A 25,321-nucleotide genomic window follows, 5' to 3' on the forward strand; every position below is an offset into this window, starting at 1 on the left:
GTAATTTGTAATTGAAAGAAAAGTCAAATTTTGGATAAACAGTATTTTATAACTAAGTTTCAATAAGAGAGTTGTTAAATTTCAGAATTTGGGATATTAATATTGGAAAATTTTATTATATAAACAAAATTAAGTTAATAATTTGCTGGCAAAATTTATGAGTTTATAAAGCAGGAACAAGAGTCGTGAGGAAGTCCAAGGAAGTGTAAGAAATATGGATATCGGAAAATGTTATGTTATTATATGTTTTTATTGTTAAACAAAAATTTAATAAACATCATTAAAAAAAAAAAAGGACCTGCAAGGAGGACCTTAACATGCAGGTAGGCTTGCACGGGGAGAGAATTTGCGCTGGCGACAAAGCGAACGGGACGTGGCGTTGGCACAACTTACCTCTCACCACGTTGGAGGGCAGCTTCTGCCAGTTCAGCTTCTTCATCCTTAGCGTCGGAGTCTTCACCCTCTTGTGGAAGGGCCTGTTGTACCCAAGCGGGACCTCGACACGGGCAACCACAATTTCATCCACGTTGCCTGCGAGGGGTGGAGGCGGTGGCACACCTCCCATGCCAGGGAGTGGAGGAGGGGGCGGCACACCTCCCATGCCAGGGAGCGGAGGAGGGGGCGGCACACCTCCCATGCCAGGGAGTGGGGGCGGTGGAGGAATCCCAGTCATACCAGGCAGAGGGGGTGGAGGAGGTGGCATGCCTGGGAGTGGGGGCGGTGGCGGTATGGCTGCCATGCCAGGCAGAGGGGGAGGAGGGGGAGGGACCCCCGCCATGCCAGGCAGAGGGGGAGCTGGAGGTGGCGCGTTTATCATGCCTGGGAGTGGGGGTGGTGGAGGAATTGCTGCCATGCCAGGCAGAGGGGGGGGAGGGGGAGGGCCCCCCGCCATGCCAGGCAGAGGGGGAGCTGGAGGTGGCGGTGGAGGCGGTGGTGGCAGCTGTTGTGATGCCATGCTGGCTGTTCCAGGAAGCGGAGGGGGAGGTGGTGGCAGTAGAGGGACACTCGATGGAGCGGAGTTTTGCCCAGGCAATGCCGAGCAGGTCAGTAGCTGGGATGGCGTAATGCTCTCAGACATATTTGGAGCCTCTGGGTTGGGTGGTTCACCGGAAGAGCAAGTCGTGGGAAGAGGACATTTCTGGCAGGCGTTTGGAAGACCCTCGGAAGCTTCATTGGTCTGAGTGCTCTCATTCACTTTGTTGGCGCCTCGCCAGGAGTCTGGACTTCTTTTCTTTGGCCTCTTCTTGATGGACAGCAGCCTCTCCATGACTTCTTCCACGGTGTTGCCTTGTACTGCAATGAAGGGGAGAAGATCTAAGGCATCCTTAGAACCAGTTCAAAGCCTCTTTCTGCTCAAACAGCAACTATTACTACTACGCCTACTATTGCAGAACAAGGGATACCCAGTCCAATGGCTGGTAGAGGGAACTTTTGGGGTGGCCGTAGAAAACCACTGTGGAAGAGCCAAGTATCTCCTCAGCTGCACACCTCTATCAAAAATGATGGACAGGTCCCCTGGCTTTATTAGAGGTACTTTGGGTTGGTGGTTTTCAAATGATGATGTTACCCTGCACCCTGCCGGAAGCTCTGCCATTCCTTCATGAGAATATAAATGATGGGTATCACAGGGGTTTGTTAGATGCACTTTCTGTTCAGATGACAGCTAGACACAACTTTCTTTGCCACGGAATGTAGGAAGGCAGACCAATAGATAGTCTGCCTCCTTGTTGCCCTTCTACTGGCTTTGGGGAAGTGACTGCTTTCTAACAAAAGGGCTGATACCCTGTCATTCTTATTGTAATTATCTGTATGTGTCACACTTATAGAATTAAAACTATATATGAATACAATATATATATTAATTTTTTATTTATATACAGTTTTAATTCTATAATTTTTTTTTAAAAATGATTTCCCTACCACCACCATTTTTTAAAGCTGTTTCTATTTTATCTGTAAGCTGTCTTTAGCCTCTGTTAGGGAAAAAGACATTATAAATATAAATATGCAGGGAAATGTTTCCCCTGTAGAATGTTTCCCTTTGTAGAATATCCTTTTAAAAATAGAAATAGTCCTAAACCAGAAACAATATTCTCAACATTCCCAGTGTTGAAGCAGTGATTCTTCAACATCAACTTCGTTGGGCTGGTCATGTTGTTCGGATGCCTGATTATCGTCTTCCAAAGCAACTACTTATTCACAGCTCAAGAATGGAAAGCAAAATACCGGTGGACAACAAAAGAGGTTTAAAGATGCTCTCAAGGCAAATCTAAAAAAAGGTAGTACAGTGGTGCCCCGCAAGATGAATGCCTCGCAAGACGGAAAACCCACTAGACGAAAGGGTTTTCCGTTTTGGAGGTGCTTCGCAAAAACGAATTTCCTATGGGCTTGCGAAAATGCCTTGCGAGTTCCTGTGGGTTTTTTCCCTTCCCCCCCTTTTTCTAAGCCGCTAAGCCGCTTATCAGCTGATCCGCTAAGCCGCTTAATAGCTGATCTGCTAAGCCGCTTATCAGCTGATCCGCTAAGCCGCTTAACAGCTGATCCGCTAAGCCGCTTATCAGCTGATCTGCTAAGCCGCTAAGCCACTTATCAGCTGATCCGCTAAGCCCCTAAGGCGCTAATAGCGCTAATCCGCTAATCCGCTAATGGGCTTGCTTCGCAAGACGAAAAAACCGCAAGACGAAGAGACTCGCGGAACGGATTCTTTTCGTCTTGCGAGGCACCACTGTATAAACACCAAAAATTGGGAAACACTGGCCTGCGAGCGCTCCAATTGGAGAACAGCCTTTACCAAAGGTGTCATGGACTTTGAAGAAGCACAAACTCAGGGCAAAAGGGAGAAATGTGCCAAGAGAAAGGCATGTTTGGCAAACCCTCACCGTGACCAACTCTTGCCCAGAAACCATGTCCCCACCATGGAAGGACGTGTGGATCCAGAATTGGCCTCCACAGTCACTTACGGACTCAGTGTTAAAACTGTGTTCATGGAAGACAATCTTATTCAGCTATGAGTGATCGCCAAAGAATAAGAAGAAGATGACGACGACGATGACAACAACACAAAGACAATACTGAGGCTGCATCATAGGTTACAGTGAGCTTCCACTTACTGTCATTTGCAAGCAAGATGGCTCTGCTTACTAGGATTTCTAAGGATTCCCACAGCAACAGGCTGGAGCGATGGGAAGGTTCGAGATGCAAGAGGCTCTGGAGAATGGACAGCAGTTGGATGGAGGCTGGAAAACTGCTCACCTGAAACAAAAAGCAGCCACCACAAGTTAAGCTTTCCAGATCGTAAGTCATTGTTACATGGCAGGGGTGCCCATCCAGCCATTAAAACCTATGCTGTTGTAAGCCCAGGGTTGTCAAGTTATTCCTTGCTGGTGCTGGATATAAGGGCCGAGCCAAATTTCCCAGCTGTGGAAGCAGGCACAGGATACGTGTGGGCAAATTCTTGTGTGCATGTATGACAAGAGGGCATCTCTGCACGAGGGATGTATAAACCTCAGGAGAAATGGGCACCTTGCTCACCAACCTCCATGGTGCAGTGTGACTGTGAATGAAACCAAGGATCGCATTCTATATCACATCCAATATTCATGGAGGACAAGGCCAGATGGTTACCTGCCACCTTCAGGATCTGAAGCACCATGCATAATGGTGGCAGAAGACTCTCACACCTTGTTTGTAGGCTTCCCAAAGGCATCTGGCTGTCCACTGTGGCAAGGGGATGCTGGGCTCCACAGCCCCTAGGTTTGGCCCAGCATGACTCGTTGCATCTTCTAACTTCTGTTGCAGCTGTTTCTGTTTTGACTAAGCTTTCCCTCTCCTGGCTCTTTCATTGCATATATTTAGGCATCAGGCAAAAACATTCCTCTTCTCCCAGTCCTTTGGCTAATTAAACAATCTATGGCCTTTTAAACAGTTTGTGTGTGGGGGTCATTTGTCTGTTATTATGGCGTGCATTTTTGCGTTTTTATATTGCTCGGATGAAGGGCAGTATAGATATTTAATAATAATAATAACAGTAATAATTGATATGGTAGTTTTTAATGGGCTTCATTTGTTTATTGCTTATTGCTTTATATCCAATATTTATTAGGTTTAATGGATACTTGTTATAGTGTTACCTCTAGATGCGAACGGGATCCGTTCCAGAGCCCCGTTCGCATCTAGAAGCAAACGTAACCAGCGACGGCACGTCTGCGCACGTACGCGTCGCTTTTCGCCACTTCTGTGCATGCACATGACATCATTTTGAGCATCTGCGCATGCGCAAGCAGCAAAACCCAGAAGTAACACGCTCTGTTACTTCCAGGTTGCCACGGAGAACAACTGGAACGCGCACATCCTGAAGCACATTCAACCCAAGGTATGACTGTATTAGCTTTTTGGAAAAGGGGGGGGGGGACAGAACAGGAATGTTCTTAAAATGTTTAAAGCTGCATTTAAAAATAAGACCCCCACTCACTTTGTTAAACAGGGATGAGAAAACCTCTTGATGGTTGCTCATGTCAATCCCATCGCACATCCTCAGCAATTCCTCGTCGTCTTCGGACTTGGCCTCCTCAAACGTTTCACACTGGATAAGCAAGTCCTCATCCTCTATATCTCTGCAGAGACCCGGAACAGTAGATATTTGCAAAACCCTCCGTTAAAAAACTGAGCTCATTTTGAGTTACATACAGATATGAGAGGGTGTCCCCAAATCTCAACTACTTCCTGTTCTCCTTAATACAAGCATCTATACTGAGAAGGTGAAATACACATATTTAGGGAAACCTCTTTATATTCTAAGTCTCCTGAAACATTTTTGGACGGCGGGTCAATTTGCAAATCAGAGAATCCTGTGGAAAATAAGGGATCAGCAGCCTCACCTGTCCCGGGGACAGTCTATGGGATATCTAACAATCCAGGATAGCAGCGGGAAACGGCGCTGAAATAAGGGAATATTCCGCAAAAAAAAGGGAAGGTTGACAGCTATGGTTGGGGCACAGCTACCCTCCAGACACCAGCATCACTGGTGTTTACCTGGATGGGGATGCAGGTGGTGGTAAGGTTGGGGCCAATCCCGCTATGCTGGCAGGACTGCCACTGCCAATCCATCTCTCCACCCAGTGCAGCTGTATGACTCTGACCTCATCACTGCCCTGTTTCAACCCAGTCCTGGTAAGCCATTGCTACACTAGGGTCAGGAGGGCAAACCCATGGCTCTGCCTCGTTACAAGTGCCGCTAGTGTCCTTTTCCATTAAAATGCACCCATGGACCAAAAATAAATGAGAAGGAGGAATAAATGGAGGTTTCCTACTGGTGGGTGTAGCTAGAGACATTTATGGATCAAATCCTGGCTCAATAACCTTGGATACTGTTAACTACTGCTTCTCATTATGTATGAACCGGGAACTGCAGTTAATGGCTTCCAAACGAGCTAGAATTTGAACTGGGAACTGCAGTTAATGGCTTCCAAACGAGCTCGAATTTGGAAGTAGTTTATTAAGCCAGTGCTTAATCATGAAAACTGGGCCACCCGCCTAGAGAAATTGTCTCCACCTAGGTCAGCTGGGACTGGAGTTGCTTGGCTGGAGTATGAAGAAATCCTAGGTGGTCACAGGAGAAACTGATGGGTTTGGAAAAAGCATGCTTCTAGACCTCATGGTAGCAAAAATCAAACTGAAAATGCATACCTATATTGTCATTATTTGCAAGAAAAAGATTGAGGGGTCTTAGAAAAATGATGGAGATGGTAATAATCTCCAGCACGCTCCAGTGTTATTAGTCATTTTGACTAGGGGGAAAATTCCTTCCGGGATCTAAATACGGCGATCCATCAGTCCCTAAATGTGAGCACAGCACAGCTTTCAAAGGAAATGTAATGGTGGTACAAGTCTATTCAAGCCCGAATCTCTTGATGCATAGGTCTGTCATGCAAAGTGGTTGGAGCTAGACAGAAATAACCGCAGACATAATGGCTGGCCTGAAGATTTGTACCGACAAGGGAATGATCATCCTGAAATGATGTGCTGCTGCAAAATAAATCTCAATGGATATAGTCAGAAAGGTAATAAATGACTCACCTCAGCTTGGTTAAAATATCCAGCAACTGAAGACCTGGAAGGAGCGAATTAAAAATGTGTTGAAGAGTGGTCTAATGGACCCAAGATTTCACTGACATAAAAGAACACAATCACTAGCAAATAGGGCTGGGCGATATATCAATATATTGTCCAAATCCAGTTTGAAGTCCATATTGTGATATTGGTTTCATAATATTTGACCTTGCAATATATTGCGAATCTTTTTTTTTTTATTATATATTTTTTATCACCATTTCCAAAATCAAATTCAAATATACATTTCCACTATTAATATCTTTCTTTATAATAAAACATTCAATGATTTCCCTTCTTCCCCTTCCCTGGTTCCTTTGATTTTTCCCATTATTCCTGCATATTCTTATACAGTATATCCATTTAGTTTGATTTCTCCCCTTATTCTTCCTTTATTACATATTTTACTGTTGAATTTACCTTAATACTGCTAGCGTTTCCACATGTTTACAGTTATTTTCCAAATACGCCACAATTTTCCCCACTCTACTTTTATACTTGATCTACTTGCTCCCTTATTTTACTTGTTAGGCCTGCAAACTTTGAATATTCTATCATTTTTTATCGCCAATCCTCCTTATTAGGGACCTCACTCACAGACATGTGTCTGTGTGCTATGCATAAATAAAGATGAGGGACAAACCACAAAGCCAGCCAATGCCTTAACATAGCTATTTCCTTATTTCAGACATTGTGATAGACCAGTATATTGCGATGTTTAGATGGTGATATATCATGATGTTAAAAACCAGGTTGTGCCCAGCCCTACTAACAAACTTATTCTATTTATTTAAATCTCACCCTTCCTCACAAAGGAGCCCAGTGTAGCAAACAGCAAAAGTAAAAGGTAAAGGTAAAGGTAAAGGGACCCCTGACCATTAGGTCCAGTCGTGACCGACTCTGGGGTTGCGGCGCTCATCTCGCTTTATTGGCTGAGGGAGCCGGCGTACAGCTTCCAGGTCATGTGGCCAGCATGACTAAGCCACTTCTGGTGAACCAGAGCAGCGCACGGAAACGCCATTTACCTTCCCGCCGGAGCAGTACCTATTTATCTACTTGCACTTTGACGTGCTTTCGGACTGCTAGGTTGGCAGGAGCAGGGACCGAGCAATGGGAGCTCACCCTGCCGCAGGGGTTTGAACCGCCGACCTTCTGATTGGCAAGTCCTAGGCTCTGTGGTTTAACCCACAGCGCCACCCGTGTCCCTCTAAAACAGCAAGAGAGAACACAATAAAAATGAATTTTGAATGTCTTGAAAATAATTCCAAAGCTGATGCAGACTGGGAAAGATCTCATCCTAAGAGCCTTGTTCAAAGAGGAAGGCCTTTAGTAGGGATCGAAAAGACAATTGTCTAATATTTAACGGGGAGCAATTCTAAAAGGCAGGAGCCAGAACACCGAAGACCTGATTCCTAACACTGTGCGGAATGCGTCTCCTGGTCCCAACCTGTTTATGCGCCAAAACCAGAACCTTGAACATAGTCTGGTAGCTAATTACAGTCAAACCTCAGAACTCAAAAGGCTCTGGCGCTGAACATTTCAGTTCCTGAACACCAAAAACCCGGAAGTAAACATTCTGATTTCCGAACGTTCCTCGGAACTCGAACGTCTGACGTGGCTTCCGCTTGAGTGCAAGAAGCTCTTGCAAGCAATCGGAAGCCGTGCCTTGGAACTCGAACATTTCAGAAGTTGAATGATCTTCTGGAACAGGTTACGTTCGAGTTCCGAGGTTTGATTGTATCAGATGATGGAAGAGGGTAAGGGGAGCCTTTTCTGAAACAGCCATGCCCTAGAAACTGCCATGCAACATATAGAAAGAAAATCAGAAACTAGAAGTTAAACAAGGGGGCGGGGGCTCAGTTCTCATTGAGAGCCAGGGTGGTTCAGTAGAGGAAAGGTGCGTCAAGGCATGTGCCTCAACATTCAAATGCTCAAAAGGCAGATGGCGACAGGAATGCACATGGAAGGCTCCACTCTAAATGTTAGAGTATTTTCCTTGCTCACAGTTACACATAGAATCAGCTATATGTCTTGGGTATATGACTAAAAAGGTAAAGGGACCCCTGACTGTTAGGTCCAGTCACGGACGACTCTGGGGTTGTGGCGCTTATCTTGCTTTTACTGGTCGAGGGAGCCGGCGTACAGCTTCCGGGTCATGTGGCCAGCAAGACTAAGCCGCTTCTGGCGAACCAGAGCAGTGCACGGAAACACCGTTTACCTTCCTGCCGTAGTGGTACCTGTTTATCTACTTGCACTTTGTGCTTTCGAACTGCTAGGTTGGCAGGAGCTGGGACTGAGCAATGGGAGCTCATCCTGTTGCGGGGATTCGAACTGCCGACCTTCTGATTGGCAAGCCCTAGGCTCTGTGGTTTAACCCACAGCGCCACCCGCGTCCCTTCTGTATATGACTAGTCTATATATACGTAGACCACAGCATCCTAGAACCCCAGTCATTGACATTGCATCATGTTCTAGGTTTCCGGATTGCCGTCCTTACCAATGAACTCATTGCGGAGCTGCATCCGAGCTCTCAGTTCTTCTGTCCCCAGGATGACCGCGTTGATGGCACTCAAGAGGGTTATCATGTAGGGCACATTGTCAGTGGTCGAGAGCTCATTCATGATGACGCTGAAGCGGTACTGTTGGTTCTTCACCGTCTGTGACACAGAAATCGCAGACGCGTCAAATCAAGGTTCAAAATCAAGAGCAACACGGGAAGCCTCTTGCATCAAAACTGCCCAGACCCTTTGGACATTGAGCCCAGGACTGCCTACGTTTGACTGTCAAGGGCTCTCCAGGGTCACAGAAGGGTTTTCTTCCCCATCAACTGCCATCCATAGAGATGCTGATGACCAACCGTGGGATTTCCCCCCTGCAGAGTAAGTGCTTTACAACTTAGCTATAGTCTTTTAATAAACAGCTGAACACAGGAAGCGGCTCTAAAATGAGTCAGGCAATTGGTTCTTTCTAGCTCAGTACTGTCTACTGTACACTGGCTGGCAGTGGCTCTCCAGAAGGCAAGAGATAAGTAACTATACAGCCTTTGGAAGACATCTGAAGGAAGCCCTGTATAGGGAACTTTTTAACATTTAATGCTTTACAGTGGAACCTCGGAAGCCAAATGCCTGTGAACTGGAATGTTTTGGCTCCCGAACGATTGGAAATTGGAAGTGATTGTTCCGGTTTTCGAATTATTTCCAGAAGCCGAACATCTGTCACAGCTTCCGCAGCTTCCAATTGGCTGCAGGACATTCCTGCAGCCAATCGGAAGCCGCGCCTTGGAAGTCGAATGTTTTGGAAGTTGAACGGGCTTCCGGAATGGATTCCGTTCAACTTCCAAGGTACCTCTGTATTATGTTTTTGTACATGCTGGCTGGGGAAACCCAGTCAGCTGGGTTAATATTAACATTAATATCAACACTGATATTAATACTGATATTAATGTTAATATTGTACCTGGGGCCCTCTGCATGCAAAGCAGATGCCCAACTAGATGAGCTACAGCTCTCCCCATATCGTTCTATATCAAGAGCCTACATAAGTAGATACACAGGAAGTTGCCTTATACAGAGTCAGACCATTGGTCCATCTCATTGCTGCCTACACTGACAGGCACCAGCTCTCCAGGGTTTTGGGCAGGAGATATTCCCAGCCTTACCTGGTGGTGCTGGAGATTGAAGCTGGGACGTTATGCATGTAAAGGGTGCTACAGCCCTTCCCCTATCTTTCCCCACTACTAAATCTCATTATTATTATCTATTTACATTTGCTAGGTAAACCACTTTCAAAGTGGCCAATCCACCCATCCCTATGCGAAGCTCTACCTGCGGAATTCCTGGAGGCCTCCAGTTAGTCGCTGTGGGAAACAAGACACTAGAGTAGATAACCTTTGATCTGATTCAGCAGGGCATTTTCATATGTGTGTGTACATTGTGTCCTTAACAATACATCTGACTTTCTGCTTGCCTTGTAATGATCCAGGGCGTCCAATGCCAGAGCGTGACCATCCACTGAGTAAATGCAGAGAGCCGCCAGGAGCTCAAACGCTTGTTTCTTGACCATGACGTTCGAGGTGTCAAGTGCTGCAGAGACAGAGGGACCGAGGTCAGCAATGAGGGTACGTCTAACCTATGGTGACCAGATTTTTTTCAATGAATCCGGGAACACTTTTTTTTTTTAAGCTGAATAGCAACAGGGAGTCAGTAGTAGGAATGATAAGGCAAAAGACCCTGGGCCCAAGCACACATCTATATTGTATAAAGGTGCAAAGCCCTTCTTTCGCACCCTGTAAAACATAAATGCACAGAGTTTTTAAAAAACTGGGCAATGGCGCGCTGCCCACCCACGACTCCCGAGCCTTCCCTGATCTCCTGCCCCCTTCCTCCTTTGTTTTGACTGATCGGGGGAGGCTCGCGAGTCACGGGCGGGTGGCTGTTGCCTGGTTTTCTAAAAAAACTCTGCACATTTACGTTTCACAGGCTGCAAAAGAAGGGCTTTGCGCCTTGCCTGGCAGAGAAACCACGCGCCCGCCCACCCGCCCGTGACTCCCAAGCCTCCCCCGATCTGTCAAAACAAAGGGGGCAGGAGATCTGTACCGCCGGACGTCCCTGGTTCCCCTTCGGCAGTGGTGGCGGCAGCGAGCAGCTCCTGAAGCCAGCCAGAGCCAACTGCGCTACCAGGCTGACTCTGGGCTGCTGAGGCTGCCGCTGCCACGTTTCCCGGGGATAGATTTGCAAATCTGGGGACATTCCAGGCACGGAGTTTGTCCGAGGACAGGTTTGCAAATCCGGGGACTGTCCCCGGGAACCGGGGACGTCTGGTAACCCTAGTCTAACCTCAAGACAACAACTTAGGAAATGGCTTGGTTCAGGAAGGCACAAATCCCACCTGCTTGTGCCCCTGCTCAGTTTGGTTGCATACTTCCAGTGCTTTTTTTTCTAGGAGTGCCCCTAAACATGCATGCCCCTAAACATTTTGTGAATCTAACGGGAGAATAAACTAAAAAATTTAAAATTCTAAGTTTCTTCTCTAGCACGATGAACCGTCAGTTCCGTTGCTACCCCCAATGGCGGCCTCATTTCCTCTCACAGTGTTTCCTGAGTCTCAGACGGAAGCGAGTGTTTAATGTGTGGAGCAGTGTAGAATGTGGATGCATGGTGTTTTACAGATGAAAGCTGGGCCTCATTGAAGGGCAGTATTTCAATATGAGTAGGAAAATTACTATAATGGAGATTTTCTTGAGTAAAGAAAGTCCAGTAAACCTGAAGGAGCGTCTCCACCCCCATTGTTCTGCCCAGACACTGAGGTCCAGCTCCGAGGGCCTTCTGGTGGTTCCCTCACTGCAAAAAGTGAGGCTACAGGGAACCAGGCAGAGGGCCTTCTCAGTAGTGGCGCCCGCCCTGTGGAACCCCTCCCATCAGATGTTAAAGAAATAAACAACCATCTGACGTTTAGAAGACGTCTGAAGGCAGCCCTGTTTAGGGAAGTTTTTAATGACTTATGTTTTATTGTATTTTTATATTTTGTTGGAAGCCACCCAGAGGGGTTGGGGAAACCCAGCCAGATGGGTGGGGTATAAATAAATAAATAAATTATGATTATTAAGATGAGAGTACCCCTAAACATTTTTTTTTAAAGAAAAAAGCACTGCGTATTTCTAAATGTTTTATTTATTGTCTAGGTCAGGGGTCAGCAAACTTTTTCAGCAGTGGGCTGGTCAACAGTCCTTCAGACCTTGTGGGGGGCCAGACTATATTTTGAAGGGAAAAAAATAACGAATTCCTATGCCCCACAAATAACCCAGAGATGCATTTTAAATAAAAGCACACATTCTACTCATGTAAAAACACGCTGATTCCTGGATCGTCCGTGGGCCGGATTTAGAATGTGATTGGTCCGGATCCGGCCCCCGGGCCTTAGTTTGTCCTACCCATGGTCTAGGTCTACTTTTGTTGCACTGCAACTACATATTTTAGGTAAAGGGACCCCTGACCATTAGGTCCAGTCATGACCGACTCTGGGGTTGCGGCGCTCATCTCACTTTATTGGCCGAGGGAGCCGGCGTACAGCTTCTGGGTCATGCGGCCAGCATGACTAAGCCGCTTCTGGCAAACCAGAGCAGCGCATGGAAACGGCGTTTACCTTCCCGCCAGAGCGGTACCTATTTATCTACTTGCACTTTGACATGCTTTCGAACTGCTAGGTTGGCAGGAGCAGGGATCGAGTAATGGGAGCTCACCCCATCATGGGGATTCGAACCGCCAACCTTCTGATCAGCAAGTCCTAGGCTTTGTGGTTTAACCCACAGTGCCACCCGCGTCCCACTACAAACAGTGCCTGCAAACACTGCGTGGAACGAATGAGGGAAACATTCTCTCACCTTGGGAGAGTTTCCTGACGTAGCCTTCATTGCTCACGATGTACTCGATGCCCTTCTGAGAGTTCATGACTGCTCGCACGCAGTTGATGCAAGTTAGCTGCAACAGGGCATCCGAGATCCTGGAGACCCCCCTCCCCGAAAGCCTGTCCAGGGCCTCAAGCAGGAGATCCAGTCCGCAGAGCTCCAGGAACTGGACCATCCAGCCATCGTCGCTGCTCTCCAGCCGCTTCTTGAGCCCTGAGTAGTTCACCACAGAAGGGATCTGCAGGAGGCGAATGCACAGCTCCGGCTCTGCGTTTTCCAGGTTGGCCTCCGTCTGATCCGAGTCCTGAGAACCCAGCTTCTCCTTCAAGGCCGCCCATTTCTTCTGCACACCTTCCTTCTTGAGAGACATGTTGGCCGGTGACTCCTAAAAGTGGGAGAGAGAAAGAGAGAAGCTCAGGCATTTATTTATTGTTGGTTTATGTATGCAACAACAGCAGCAAGAATATTGATTGCAAAATATTGGAAGACACAAGATCTACCCACTCTGGAAGAATGGCAGATGAAGATGATTGACTATATGGGACTGGCAGAAATGACTGGCATAATTCGAGACCAGGGGAAAGAGTTGGCGGAAGAGGACTGGAGGAAAATCAAAGATTATTTGCAGAAATATTGTAAAATTAATGAATGTTAGAAAGTTGTTGGACAGAAATTAAGTGTTTACCAGCTGTAATGTAAAAATGGAGTAATAAGTTAAAATAAGTTATAATAAGTTACAATAAGGATTTGCTGAATTAAGATTTGAACTGGAATACAAAAGGGGGAGGTGAGAGGAGGTCCGAGAAATAAGGTAATAGAAATAAGTATTGGAAATTATATTTGTTTTTGTATTTTCTAATTGTGTATTTTTGTACTTTTGTTTTTTGTATTAAATTGGAAATTCTAATAAACATTTATTTTTTAAAAATATATTTATTGTTGGTTTATTTACTTAAATATCCATAAACTGCACTTCTATATAACTCATCTCAAGGCGGCACCACAGACTATAAAACACCGCATTACAATAAAGGATTGGATGGCCATTGGCCATGGAAGCTTTAGATTCCTGCATTACAGAGGGGGTTGGACTAGATGACCCATGGGGTCCCACTTCCAACTCAGCAATTCTACGAGTCTAAAAAATGTCAGACACATCAGCAAGAGATGGCTGGCAAAGAATCTCAGGTGCAAAAAGCCAGCCTGAATAATAACAGTTCTTAGAATACGAGTAGAGATGGCTGCTGCTGAACCTCTAGTGGCAAGGAGTTCCACAGGGCAGGTGCCGTCCCGCTGGAGGTTCAGCCCCTGATGACGTTCTGCCAAACCTTAGGGGCATGGGGGAACCGCAAAAAGTGCCTCAACTTTCAAAACGTTGACAGCTTTCAGATAAAACTCAGCGGCTGCTGCTAAAGCCTCTCCCCCCACAACACAGATGTGTCACCACAAAGGAATGTGCTGGACTTCCAGTTTCTCTCTGCAGAGCCTTATCCATGTGATCAAGCTCCTGTACTGCAGCCAACACACTTCAAATCCACTGACTGGGTTACCAAACAACTCAACAGAAGTCTTCAAAAAGTGCCTGGGGTGTGTGTGGAGAGGGGGGGGCAGAAACTCCCTATTTGTGCAGCAAGCACTACGTGGAATGCAGTGGTGCAATTCTCAGGCACACCTACTGGCTGCGATGTCAAATGAGCAACAAATGAGTCTAGGACAGGGGACAGCAAACTTTTTCAGTAGGGGGCCGGTCCACTGTCCTTCAGACCTTGTGGGGGGCCGGACTATGTTTTGAAGGGGGGGGGAAATGAACAAATTCCTATGCCCCACAAATAACCCAGAGATGCATTTTAAATAAAAGCACACATTCTACTCATGTAAAAAGACGCTGTCCGAGGGTCAGATTTAGAAGGTGACTGGGCTGGATCTGGCCCCCGGGCCTTAGTTTGCCTATCCATGGTCTAGAGTCTCGAACTCCCATTAGCTCCCAGCTAGCATCGTCAATTGGGAGATGAAGACTCACAGAACTGTAGAAGTGGAAGGGACTTCCAACCCCCAACCCCCTGCAACGCAGGGATCACAGCTACATACCGTATTTTTTGCCCCATAAGGCGCACCAGCCCATAGGACGCACCTAGTTTTTTTTGGGGAGAAATAAAGAATTTTTTTATCCCCCCCCCAGGCGCGGGGCTGGGGCGGGAAGCTGTCCCCCGAGCTTGTGGGGCTGGTGGTGGGGAGAAGCAGGCTCCTCCTTGCCGCCAACCTTCAAACCAGGTCAGGGGACAGTGGGAAAGGCGCGCTGCGCCTCTCCCGCTGTCCCCCGAGCTTGCGGGGCTGGCGACGGGGAGGAGCAGGCTTCTCCCTGCCGCCAGCCTCCAAACCAGGTCGGGGGACAGCGGGATGGCGGAGTTCCGCTTCCCCGCTATCCCCCGAGCTTGTGGGGCTGGTGGTGGGGCTCTCCTGAAGCCTGGAGAGCGAGAGGGGTCGGTGCGCACCAACCCCTCTCGCTCTCCAGCCTGCATTCGCCCCATAGGACGCACACACATTTCCCCTTCATTTTTGGAGGGGAAAAAGTGTGTCCTATAGGGCGAAAAATACGGTAATCGCTCATGGATGGCCATCCCATGAAGGAGAGTCCACCATGTTCCAAGGAAGGCTGTTTTATTGTTGAACAGCTCTTGGAGGCTGCAGTCGGAGGCCAATGAGATCTGAAGATCCTCCCCACCCTCATCCCTGAGGACTGGGAAGACTCAAGTCAAAAACCCCACCCAACCACTGGGTGAGCTTGGGCCTGTCAGTCTCTCTAATCTACCTCACAGGGTTGTTGTTAAGATAAAATGGATTGGAGGGGGAGAGCCATACATGCAGGGAAGAGTGGACAACACTGAGCCAGATGGACAATTGGTCTGGCTTGGTCCAAGGCTGTTTCCTATGTTGCTGGCATCGAATTCCTTGCAGGAAAAGGGTGGGATGAGAATGTCCAATAAGTGAAAACAGGGGTTAAGCATCAGGCTCTTTGTTTTTCGCCTTCTCTGCTACTCTTGAATTCCAAATAGCTTGGACAACAGCCCAGCTGCTAAACCACTCTGGTGGCTAACAAAAAAAAAAAAAAAGAAAAAAAAGAAAAAGAAAAAGAAAAGAAAGCAAGGCAGCATTGCTGGAAAATGTGAAACAGTGAATAAGCTTTTTGTGCGCGTACCGTGAAGCTTAGGAGGAGAAAATGCACATGGCAAATAAAATCACCAGGGAGCAAAGGATATGTTGAGGAGCAACTATTTCCAGCAGAAGAACTCCTTGGCTTCTTCCAAGGAGCTCTGGAAATAGCCCCTTCTCCTGACCCCTTCTGAGCCAAGCCCTTCTGGCCTTGGCAGAGAAGAGGGATGAGGAATTTGTGGGGGCAGAGGAGATAAATCTGTCTTCTGCTTCCTCAAGTCTGAATGCTAAGCAGCGACTAAAAGGCTTCTTTAACATTTCCAAGCTGCCTCTTCTGACAAACCCTTTAGAGAGAAAATGCTAAGAGAAATAAAATCAAATGTCTTGTAATCTTCACTTTCCCGAGTGGGAGGATATTCTAGGGCAGCTTTGCAGGATGAATTTCTGGTCAACTAACAAATACTGTAGCTGTCATTTGATACTTAGAGCAAAGAATAATTTAATAAAATTAACCAAGAGCCTGAAACAATGAAATTAGCTTTATCCTTTTACACACACACACACACAACATTTCAAAAGTTTCTAGCTCCTCACAGGACCTTTAAACAGAGCAGAGATGTACATTCTAAGGCACAGTCTTGATCAGGACAGGCCTAAGCCATTTTGCTGCCTGAGGTGAAGGAAAAGATGGCACCGCTGGCCACTCCTTCCATGGGCAGAAGGTAGCTGGTCTGGCAGTCGAATTGTACTTCATACACAACATTTCTCCACCGCACCTGAAGCTAGCTTAAGGAGCAAACGGCAGGCTGCATGGTTACACACAGCTCCATCCTCCAAACCTACCCCACAGCTCACCATCCCTTAACATTTGCCGCCTGAGGCAGCTACCTCATATGCTAGGGCAGGCCCTGTTCTTCATTCACAGCAATGTGACCCAACATTATTGGAATAGTTCTTCACACAGCACAGAGTTAAACTACAGGAGGCCCTGGTGGCCACCAATATGGATAGCTCCAAAAGAGTGTTGAAGAAATCAATGGAGAAGGAAATCAATGGCTATGAGCCTCCAGGGGAGAGTGCTCTTGGGATCGAGCCCTGCTTGTGGGTTTCCTCCATACATCTGGTTGGCCATGATGAGAACAAGATAATGGACTAAATGGGACAGTGGCTTGAACCAGCAGGCTCTTCTTATGTTCTTAACATGTTTACATGAGCCAAACATGAACCAGTCACAACATGGTTCCTAATTCTCTGCCTGGTGCTCACCGTTTCCTCAACAGGTCAGTCAGGGGCTGCTTCCTGACAACCTGTTTAATGCACAAACTTTAGGTGGTTTTAAGATGAAACTGCCTCTTTATGGAGCGTTCAATCTGATGGCAGGGATGTTAGACAACATCGAGCAATTTGTTACCCCACACACTTTCTGGCGTGTTTTCCTGCCATTTTAGTGATCGCAAAAGGTATTGATTTTGAGAAGAAGTGAGCTTATTGTGGAAGAGCACCAAATTCACTTCAATTGCACAACCTGAATTTGCCAGTATGTATGTGATTGAATCCCACCAGAAAAAAATTCTACTGTCTGGAAGAATAATAGTGTGTCAAAAAGAAAGAAAGAAAGAAAAAAGCATTCCCTGAAGGCCTAAAAGGTTTGAAAGCCTCTGCTTTAAAACCACAAATGACAGCAAGCTTATCTGTTCAATTGGCATTAACACACAGCTTTGAGGGGGGATTCTTCAGGAGAATAATAAAAACCGAGTCTCTTGAAGGCAAGGTTATCACAGCTGAAAGTAAACCAAACAATGGAACACAGTTATGTCTGCTATTTGAAACGCTCACCACTTAATACTCATCCAGGAATGGAGAAACCAAGCTATGAAATGAGGCATGCAGTGACACAGCCTTCTTGTTTTCACTTGGTTATAATGAAGACAGGCTTGTAAGACAATATAAGATTCCCCGTCACACAAAACTGAAAATAAATGATGCTGTCATTCTTGTTGATTTAACATGTCTATGCAGGGTTAGTACCAAAGTAAAGCAGGAAATCCTGGACTCGGTTTCCTGTTTGTCACTTTTCTTTAAGTAATAACATTGAGTTAAGCGTTTCCTCTCCACCTGTGTCTAAAAGACCTCAGTGTAGGCAGCTCCTTGGAATAAATCCAGGTGGACACGTGTGGAACTAAGAAAGCCTATGACTGTTGTTGTATCACAAAGTGGGGTGGGGTAGAGATCTAGGCTGAGCTTATTTCGTAATGAAAACAGCTATCACCATCACGACCATAACCTTCATAGCACTTTTCCTAATGTGCAAAGATGTTCTTTTAATTGTGGTTTCTTTCAGCTTCTCGTTTTTCCAAAATCCATATTGCAAAAATCAGAGAAGTGTGAATTTTGAAGGATAACTGTGTTTCTATTTCCCTACTGGCTCGAAAAGTGTGCCTTGGGTAGTTTCTTATTAAATGCCAACAACAGTGAATTTCTCCATTGTTCCTACCCACTTCCCCTCTGTCCCACTGACAGTTTGCAGGAATGGGATGTACTATGAGGTGAGAGTTGAGGAAAAGGAGCTGTATCGGGAACTGCAGGAAAAAAAGGTAAAGGGTAAAGGGACCCCTGACCATTAGGTCCAGTCGTGACCAACTCTGGGGTTGCGTCGCTCATCTTGCTTTATTGGCCGAGGGAGCCGCCGTTTGTCCGCAGACAGCTTCCGGGTCATGTGGCCAGCATGACAAAGGCGCTTCTGGCGAACCAGAGCAGCACACGGAAACGCCATTTACCTTCCCGCTGGAGCGGTACCTATTTATCTACTTGCACTTTGATGTGCTTTCGAACTGCTAGGTGGGCAGGAGCGGGGAGCGAGCAACGGGAGCTCACCCGGTCACAGGGATTCGAACCGCCGACCTTCTGATCAGCAAGTCCTAGGCTCTGTGGTTTAACCCACAGCGCTACCCGCGTCCCAATTGCAGAATAAATAGGTCCAAATTGAAATGTGAATCAAACCAAATCACTCTCCAATCTCCACTGACAGTTATGCCAGCAGAATCCCATCACTTACTCCTGTGGGAGTGAGTCATATATTTTATCTATGTGCAGTGTAGTTTCATCTGTCCCGAATCTTCCAACATTTGGCTTCAATGGATATCCACAAGTTCTGGTGTTGCGAAAGAGGGAGCAAAAGTTTTCTCTTTATTTCCTCCAGCTACCATGGCCAGTTGCCAGAAAGGATGGAAGCTGCAGTTTCACAACATCTGGAGGGCCAAAATGTCCCCATTTCAGCATGAGAGTGAGAAGGTGTGATGCTGCCACAATTTGGCCACAACCCCCCCCCAAACCACCAGCAGTTCTTACAACCCATTTAACACCCGTCTCCTTTTAATCGCTTTTAAGCTGACCACAAAGAGAGTTTAACTGGTAAATGACTCAGTCAATGGGTTGGGAATAATGGGGTATTAGTAGGTAATGAGCACTTTGCAAACTATTGAAAGAATTAAAACTAGCAGTGGTATGTTTGCTAACTGTTCTTTTGCTTTTGTATGCAATAGAGAGTTTAATTCTGCCTTTGCAATGAGAACAGAGATCAGCTGTATCCATTTACTCTCTCTCTCCTTCACACACAGCAGCTGGAATGAGGTAAGCATCAAATAAAGCCATCAAGGAGGATTAGATTTAAGAAATTAGCTGCATGGTTCCGAAGTTTCACAGAAACAGTGAGCGTTACCTGTTTAATAGTTCAATAATATACAATATTTCCAGTTACAGATAGATAGCCATGTTGGTCTGCAGTAGTCAAAAAATAATAATAAAAAAAAATTCCTTCCAGTAGGACCTTAGAGACCAACTAAGTTTGTCATTGGTAAGAGCTTTCATGTGCATGCACACTTCTTCAGATACACAATATTTTGCATTTTAATTATGCTACTTTCAGCTTTTCCTGTCAGTTGATTTTTGCATTTTGCACTTACTCCCAGGATCTACCTTTTCAGTTAAAAACAAACAAAAAACAAGACATTTTCAGTGCAGATTAAAGGGTGTGTGCATGTGTGTGTGTAGTGTGTATTGTGGCTTTGCACACAGTGGAGAGGAAATATGTGAACAGATGTAGTTGACTTCCCCTTCCCCCTTGAGTTTTTAAATTGGAAAAGAAAAAGAGCAACCTTTTGGATTGCCTCCCACTGGGATGGCTTTAAAAAAAGGATCAGGCAAAATTCATGGAGGGTACTGCTTCCAGTGGCCACTAGCCACAATGATAACATTTCCCCTCCATTGTTGGAAGCGGAACTGTCTCTGAATACCAGGGGTTGGGGACTGCAATTAGGAAGAGCACTTTTGCACTCAGGTTCTGCTGGCAGACTTCCTATTCACCTCTGATTGGCCACTGTGAAAAAGAAGGATGCTGGACTAAATGGGCCATTGGACTCTTGCTATGTTTACTCTCGTGTTGGGGCAGTGATGCATCGCCTCCTTACTCAAAATTACACGATGGTCTCCAAGGAAGGGTGTGATTATGAGAGCAGCGAGTGGCTAGGAAGCCCAGCTAGCACCAGGAAGTCTCTGGTACAAATCTCCACCCACAGTGGCATTGGAACCTGGATTCAGGGCCAACACGTTAGCCACTGGCAGTGCGGTCCTATGCACCACGTCACCTCAAAAGGAAGCCTTCTTAAATTCAGTGGGGCTTGTTGTTGTTTAGTCGCTTAGTTGTGTCCAACTCTTCGTGACCCCATGGACCAGAGCACGCCAGGCACTCCTGTCTTCCACTGCCTCCCGCAGTCTGGTCAAACTCATGTTCGTAGCTTCGAGAACACTGTCCAACCATCTCGTCCTCTGTCGTCCCTTTCTCCTTGTGCCCTCCATCTTTCCCAACATCAGGGTCTTTTCCAGGGAGTCTTCTCTTCTCATGAGGTGGCCAAAGTATTGGAGCCTCAGCTTCAGGATCTGTCCTTCCAGTAAGCACTCAGGGCTGATTTCCTTCAGAATGGATAGGTTTGATCTTCTTGCAGTCCATGGGACTCTCAAGAGTCTCCTCCAGCACCATAATTCAAATGCATCAATTCTTCGTCGATCAGCCTTCTTTATGGTCCAACTCCCCAACAAAAGTCTACAGCGTTGCCACCTGAATGGGGCTGGATTTAGGTTTGATGAGGCCCTAAGCTACTGAAGGTAATGGGGCCCTTTATCCTCTGTCAACAACAAATTGTCGCTTTAGTGTGTGTTGAATATATGCCATATGGTAATTTATGGACCCAAGAGGTATCTAAAGCCATTTGCCACTGTTGCTGTATGTAGGTTTTATTTTATTTGTTTTTTTATCTTATATTTTGGAAATGTACATCCAGTTTTTTCCCCTTTAATGTTTTTGGGGGCCTCCAAGAGAGTGGGGCCCTAAGCTATAGCTTGTTTAGCTTATACGTAAATCCGGCACTGCACCTAGAATCATAGAATCATAGAATCATAGAGTTGGAAGAGACCACAAGGGCCATCGAGTCCAACCCCCTGCCAAGCAGGAAACACCATCAGAGCACTCCTGACATATGGTTGTCAAGCCTCTGCTTAAAGACCTCCAAAGAAGGAGACTCCACCACACTCCTTGGCAGCAAATTCCACTGTCGAACAGCTCTTACTGTCAGGAAGTTCTTCCTAATGTTTAGGTGGAATCTTCTTTCTTGTAGTTTGGAACCATTGCTCCGTGTCCGCTTCTCTGGAGCAGCAGAAAACAACCTTTCTCCCTCCTCTATGTGACATCCTTTTATATATTTGAATATGGCTATCATATCACCCCTTAACCTCCTCTTCTCCAGGCTAAACATGCCCAGCTCCCTTAGCCGTTCCTCATAAGGCATCGTTTCCAGGCTTTTGACCATTTTGGTTGCCCTCCTCTGGACACATTCCAGTTTGTCAGTGTCCTTTTTGAACTGTGGTGCCCAGAACTGGACACAGTACTCCAGGTGAGGTCTGACCAGAGCAGAATACAGTGGCACTATTACTTCCATTGATCTAGATGCTATACTCCTCTTGATGCAGCCCAGAATTGCATTGGCTTTTTTAGCTGCCTGCCTGAATCAGGCAGACTCAATATGTGCAGTGGCACAGTTCTTTTCTGCTTTAATCGCATGCCCACATCTAAAAGGGTGTTTTTATGACTCTGCAGGACTCTTTCTGCTTCTGACATCCTGACATGCTCTCCTCAGTAATGAGCTGTGACTCAAAAGCAGCTTATTGATTCTTCATGGGAATTGGCAAGAGGACTGGATGCTGGGTGAATGCATTAATACTCCCCAAATTATGGGGGGGGAGCGCCTTGCATTTCTGTTACTTCGTTCTGCATCTCAGGGCAAAAGTAGGTGTGACGTTAATTGCACAAAAACAATTAACATGCATGCTTTCTTGCTTCCCAAATAGCAGCTCAGGTGCAGGTCGAGCAAGTTTTGTGTTGGGAAGGAAGAATTTAATTGTCTGTCTCTAAGCAATGAACTCTGATAAAAATACAAAACACCCCTCTTCAAATTTGCTATTTGCATTTCAAGGAAAACTTCCATGGATGCCAATGGGGGCTATCTCTTGAAATGTGATAAGCTGCTTTGGAGAGGGGATTTTAAGTATCATGGTAGGGAAGGAAAGACTTAAAGTCTACCCACAGCAGCTGATCCTTTGGGGGGGGGGGAGGAGAATCCCCACTGAAGCTGCTGTTTACATTTCAAGGACATGCAAAAAGCAGCTGTGGAGTGAGCGTTCATTTGGTCTGGTACCATGGCAGGGAAGGAAAGAGTTACCGTATTTTTCGCTCCATAAGACACACTTTTTCCCTCCTAAAAGGTAAGGGGAAATGTGTGTTCATCTTATGGAGCGAATGCAGGGGGGATAGAGGCAGGAAAGGCCCCGCAAGGTCCGCGCGGCTCATGCGGGCTTTTCCCCAGGAGGGAGAAGGGACTGACACAGCCGGTCAGTCCCTTCTCCCTCCTCGTAGAAAAGCCCACAGGAGCCGCGCGCTCCTTAAACCTCTCCAGCTGGGGGAGGCTGCGCACGGCTAAAGAAGCCAAGACTGCGAGAGGGATCCATCCCTCCCCCCTGCATAATATTGTTTTTCTTGATTTCTCCCTCTAAAAATTAGGTGCGCCTTATGGTCCGGTGCGCCTTATGGAGCGAAAAATACGGTACATTCCATCTCCTCACCCTGCTCAGGAATCTGCTCAAGCTTCCTTAAGGCTGCTATATACATAACAAGAAATGGCACATTAATTGCACCATTGCACCTGACATCACATTTAAGAATATTGGAGGAACACAGTAAGTTGCCTTATACTGAACCATTATTTTATCATTATTTATATAGTGTCATCAATTTTGCAGTATAAGGAATCCTTGCCCCATTAAAGATTCCCCCCCAAAAGAAAGCATTGAAAAACAAACACCCCTTTTTATTAGACCAGAGAGAGCAACAATGGCAGGAAGTTATTTGTCATAGAATCAAAGAATTGTAGTGTTGGAAGGGCCCCCGAGGATTATTTAATCCAACCCTCTGCAACGCAGGAATATGCAGCTGTCCCATATGGGGATCGAACCTGCAACCTTGGTGTTATCAGCACCAACTGAGCTATCAACGCAGAGAAGATGTTGGATCAGGGAAAGTTGAGCTGGATCAAAGTTAAGAGCTGCAGATTTAAGCTGGATATAATTCTGCGGTAAAGGGATCCTGTTGCCAGAAAAGCTGGATTCTGGAATCAGTCTAAATTAGTTATATTGGGAACCTTTGATGCTCCAGGTTGTGCTGAACTAGAGCTCTCACCTGCCCCAGCAAGCCTGTCCAATGGTCAGGGGTGATGGGAGTTCAGCAACACCTGGTAGTGATGTATGGAAGTGAGAGCTGGACGATAAAGAAGGCTGATCGACGAAGAATTGATGCTTTTGAATTATGGTGCTGGAGGAGACTCTTGAGAGTCCCATGGACTGCAAGAATATCAAACCTATCCATTCTGAAGGAAATCAGCCCTGAGTGCTCACTGGAAGGACAGATCCTGAAGCTGAGGCTCCAATACTTTGGCCACCTCATGAGAAGAGAAGACTCCCTGGAAAAGACCCTGATGTTGGGAAAGATGGAGGGCACAAGGAGAAGGGGACGACAGAGGATGAGATGGTTGGACAGTGTTCTCGAAGCTACCAGCAGGAGTTTGACCAAACTGCAGGAGGCAGTGGAAGACAGGAGTGCCTGGCATGCTCTGGTCCATGGGGTCACGAAGAGTCAGACACGACTAAACAACTAACAACAACAACACCTGGAGGGAGAACGGTTCCCCACACCTGGTCTAAATCGAACACATTTGCTGACTGAACTTGCTCTGCACACAGTTCATCACACGGAGGGGGTCAAGGACTATGCAAGTTTGAAGCTGTCTCTCAAGTATTTTTCCACTTTCCAGCATCAACATAAGCTCTGAAAAACCCTGAAGCGAAAGCTTGCATTCACTTTCCGGCTGAAATCAGTTCAATAATAGCTCTCACCATCCCTATTTTGTTTCCCTGCTAGGATATGTACAGTATGTACTCAGTACACTTCGTTTTTCTTTTCTTCTGGTCCTGTTTAATATCAATGTTCATCCGGATTCAGGAAACATTCCCAAGACCATCTGTTTTACAGCAAGGAGACCAGAAGGAGAGCCCTGCTGGAGCACACAAAAAAAATGTCCATCGAGTCCAGGATCCTGTCCCCGCACCATGGCCAACCAGATAAGCCCATAAGGAGGTCATCAAGGCAACAGTACTAGGAGCTGGGAAACTACAGTCCTTCAGATGTTGTTGGGCCTGTAGCTCCTATCATCTCTGACCATGGGCCATGCTGGCTGGGCTGATGGGATTTGGAGTCTAACAATATCTGGAGATTCACAGCTTGTCTACCCTTGATATCTATGCCCGCTGTTGCTCCCCAGTATTTGGCACTACAGCCACATTCACCCAGTAGATTTAAAGCACTATTCCATCACTTTCAACCACAGTCATGGTTCCCCCAAGGAATTCTGGGAACTATGGTTTGTTACAGGTGCTGCAAGTTGTTAGGAGACCCCTACTGCTGGGATAGCTCAGCTGGTAGAACCGGAGACTCTTAATCTCAGGGTTTTGGGGTTCGAGCCCAACGTTGGGGCAAAAGAGTCCTGCATTGCAGGGGACTGGACTAGATGACCTTCGTGGTTCCTTCCAACTCTACAATGCTATGATTCCTCTCACAGAACTACCATTAAACCCGGAGTGGTTTAATAATTCTGCAGTTACAGAACGTTTGCTCACTGAACACAGGGACCAGCTGTCTCTGCCCAGGTACGAGTGTTTGTGTGAAAAGGGAACCTAGGAAACTGCCTTACACCAATCAGAACATTGGTCCATCTAGCTCAGTATTGTCTATATTGACTTGTAGCATCCCCAAATGGTTCAGACAGGGATTTTTCCCAGGTCTACAGGGAGAAGAGGCGAAGGACTGAACCTGGGACCTTCTGAGTGCAAAGCAGATGCAAGCTATGGTCCCAACAAGTGTTCATCTGCACTTCTTCAGCATCAGAGTCAAACAACTGTATGAGTGTACAGTGGTACCTCGGGTTAAGTACTTAATTCATTCTGGAGGTCCGTTCTTAACCTGAAACTGTTCTTAACCTGAAGCACCACTTTAGCGAATGG

General features: G+C 46.4%; 1 protein-coding gene across 10 annotated transcripts in view; it reads right to left on the bottom strand.

Moving 5' to 3' along the window:
- Positions 1-25,321, bottom strand: part of INF2 (inverted formin 2) — a 75,718-nt gene that overhangs the window by 24,343 nt on the left and 26,054 nt on the right. For 7 of the 10 annotated variants that reach the window (XM_083731393.1, XM_083731398.1, XM_083731395.1 and 4 more), the window contains exons 2-8: positions 12,488-12,896; positions 10,075-10,190; positions 8,606-8,765; positions 6,076-6,109; positions 4,472-4,613; positions 3,111-3,252; positions 394-1,293 (exon numbers count right to left, since the gene is read on the bottom strand). In XM_083731393.1, coding sequence (XP_083587519.1) covers positions 394-1,293; positions 3,111-3,252; positions 4,472-4,613; positions 6,076-6,109; positions 8,606-8,765; positions 10,075-10,190; positions 12,488-12,881 — 1,888 coding nt within the window. In that variant the 5' untranslated portion in view covers positions 12,882-12,896. Of the gene's footprint in view, positions 1-298; positions 1,294-3,110; positions 3,253-4,471; positions 4,614-6,075; positions 6,110-8,605; positions 8,766-10,074; positions 10,191-12,487; positions 12,897-25,321 lie in introns of all 10 variants that reach the window. The other 3 variants (XM_083731396.1, XR_014562254.1, XM_083731391.1) reach the window with 3 other exon arrangements.

This window comes from Podarcis gaigeae, assembly GCF_964106915.1.
Source record: "Podarcis gaigeae genome assembly, chromosome: 1".
NCBI classification, from domain to species: domain Eukaryota; kingdom Metazoa; phylum Chordata; class Lepidosauria; order Squamata; family Lacertidae; genus Podarcis; species Podarcis gaigeae.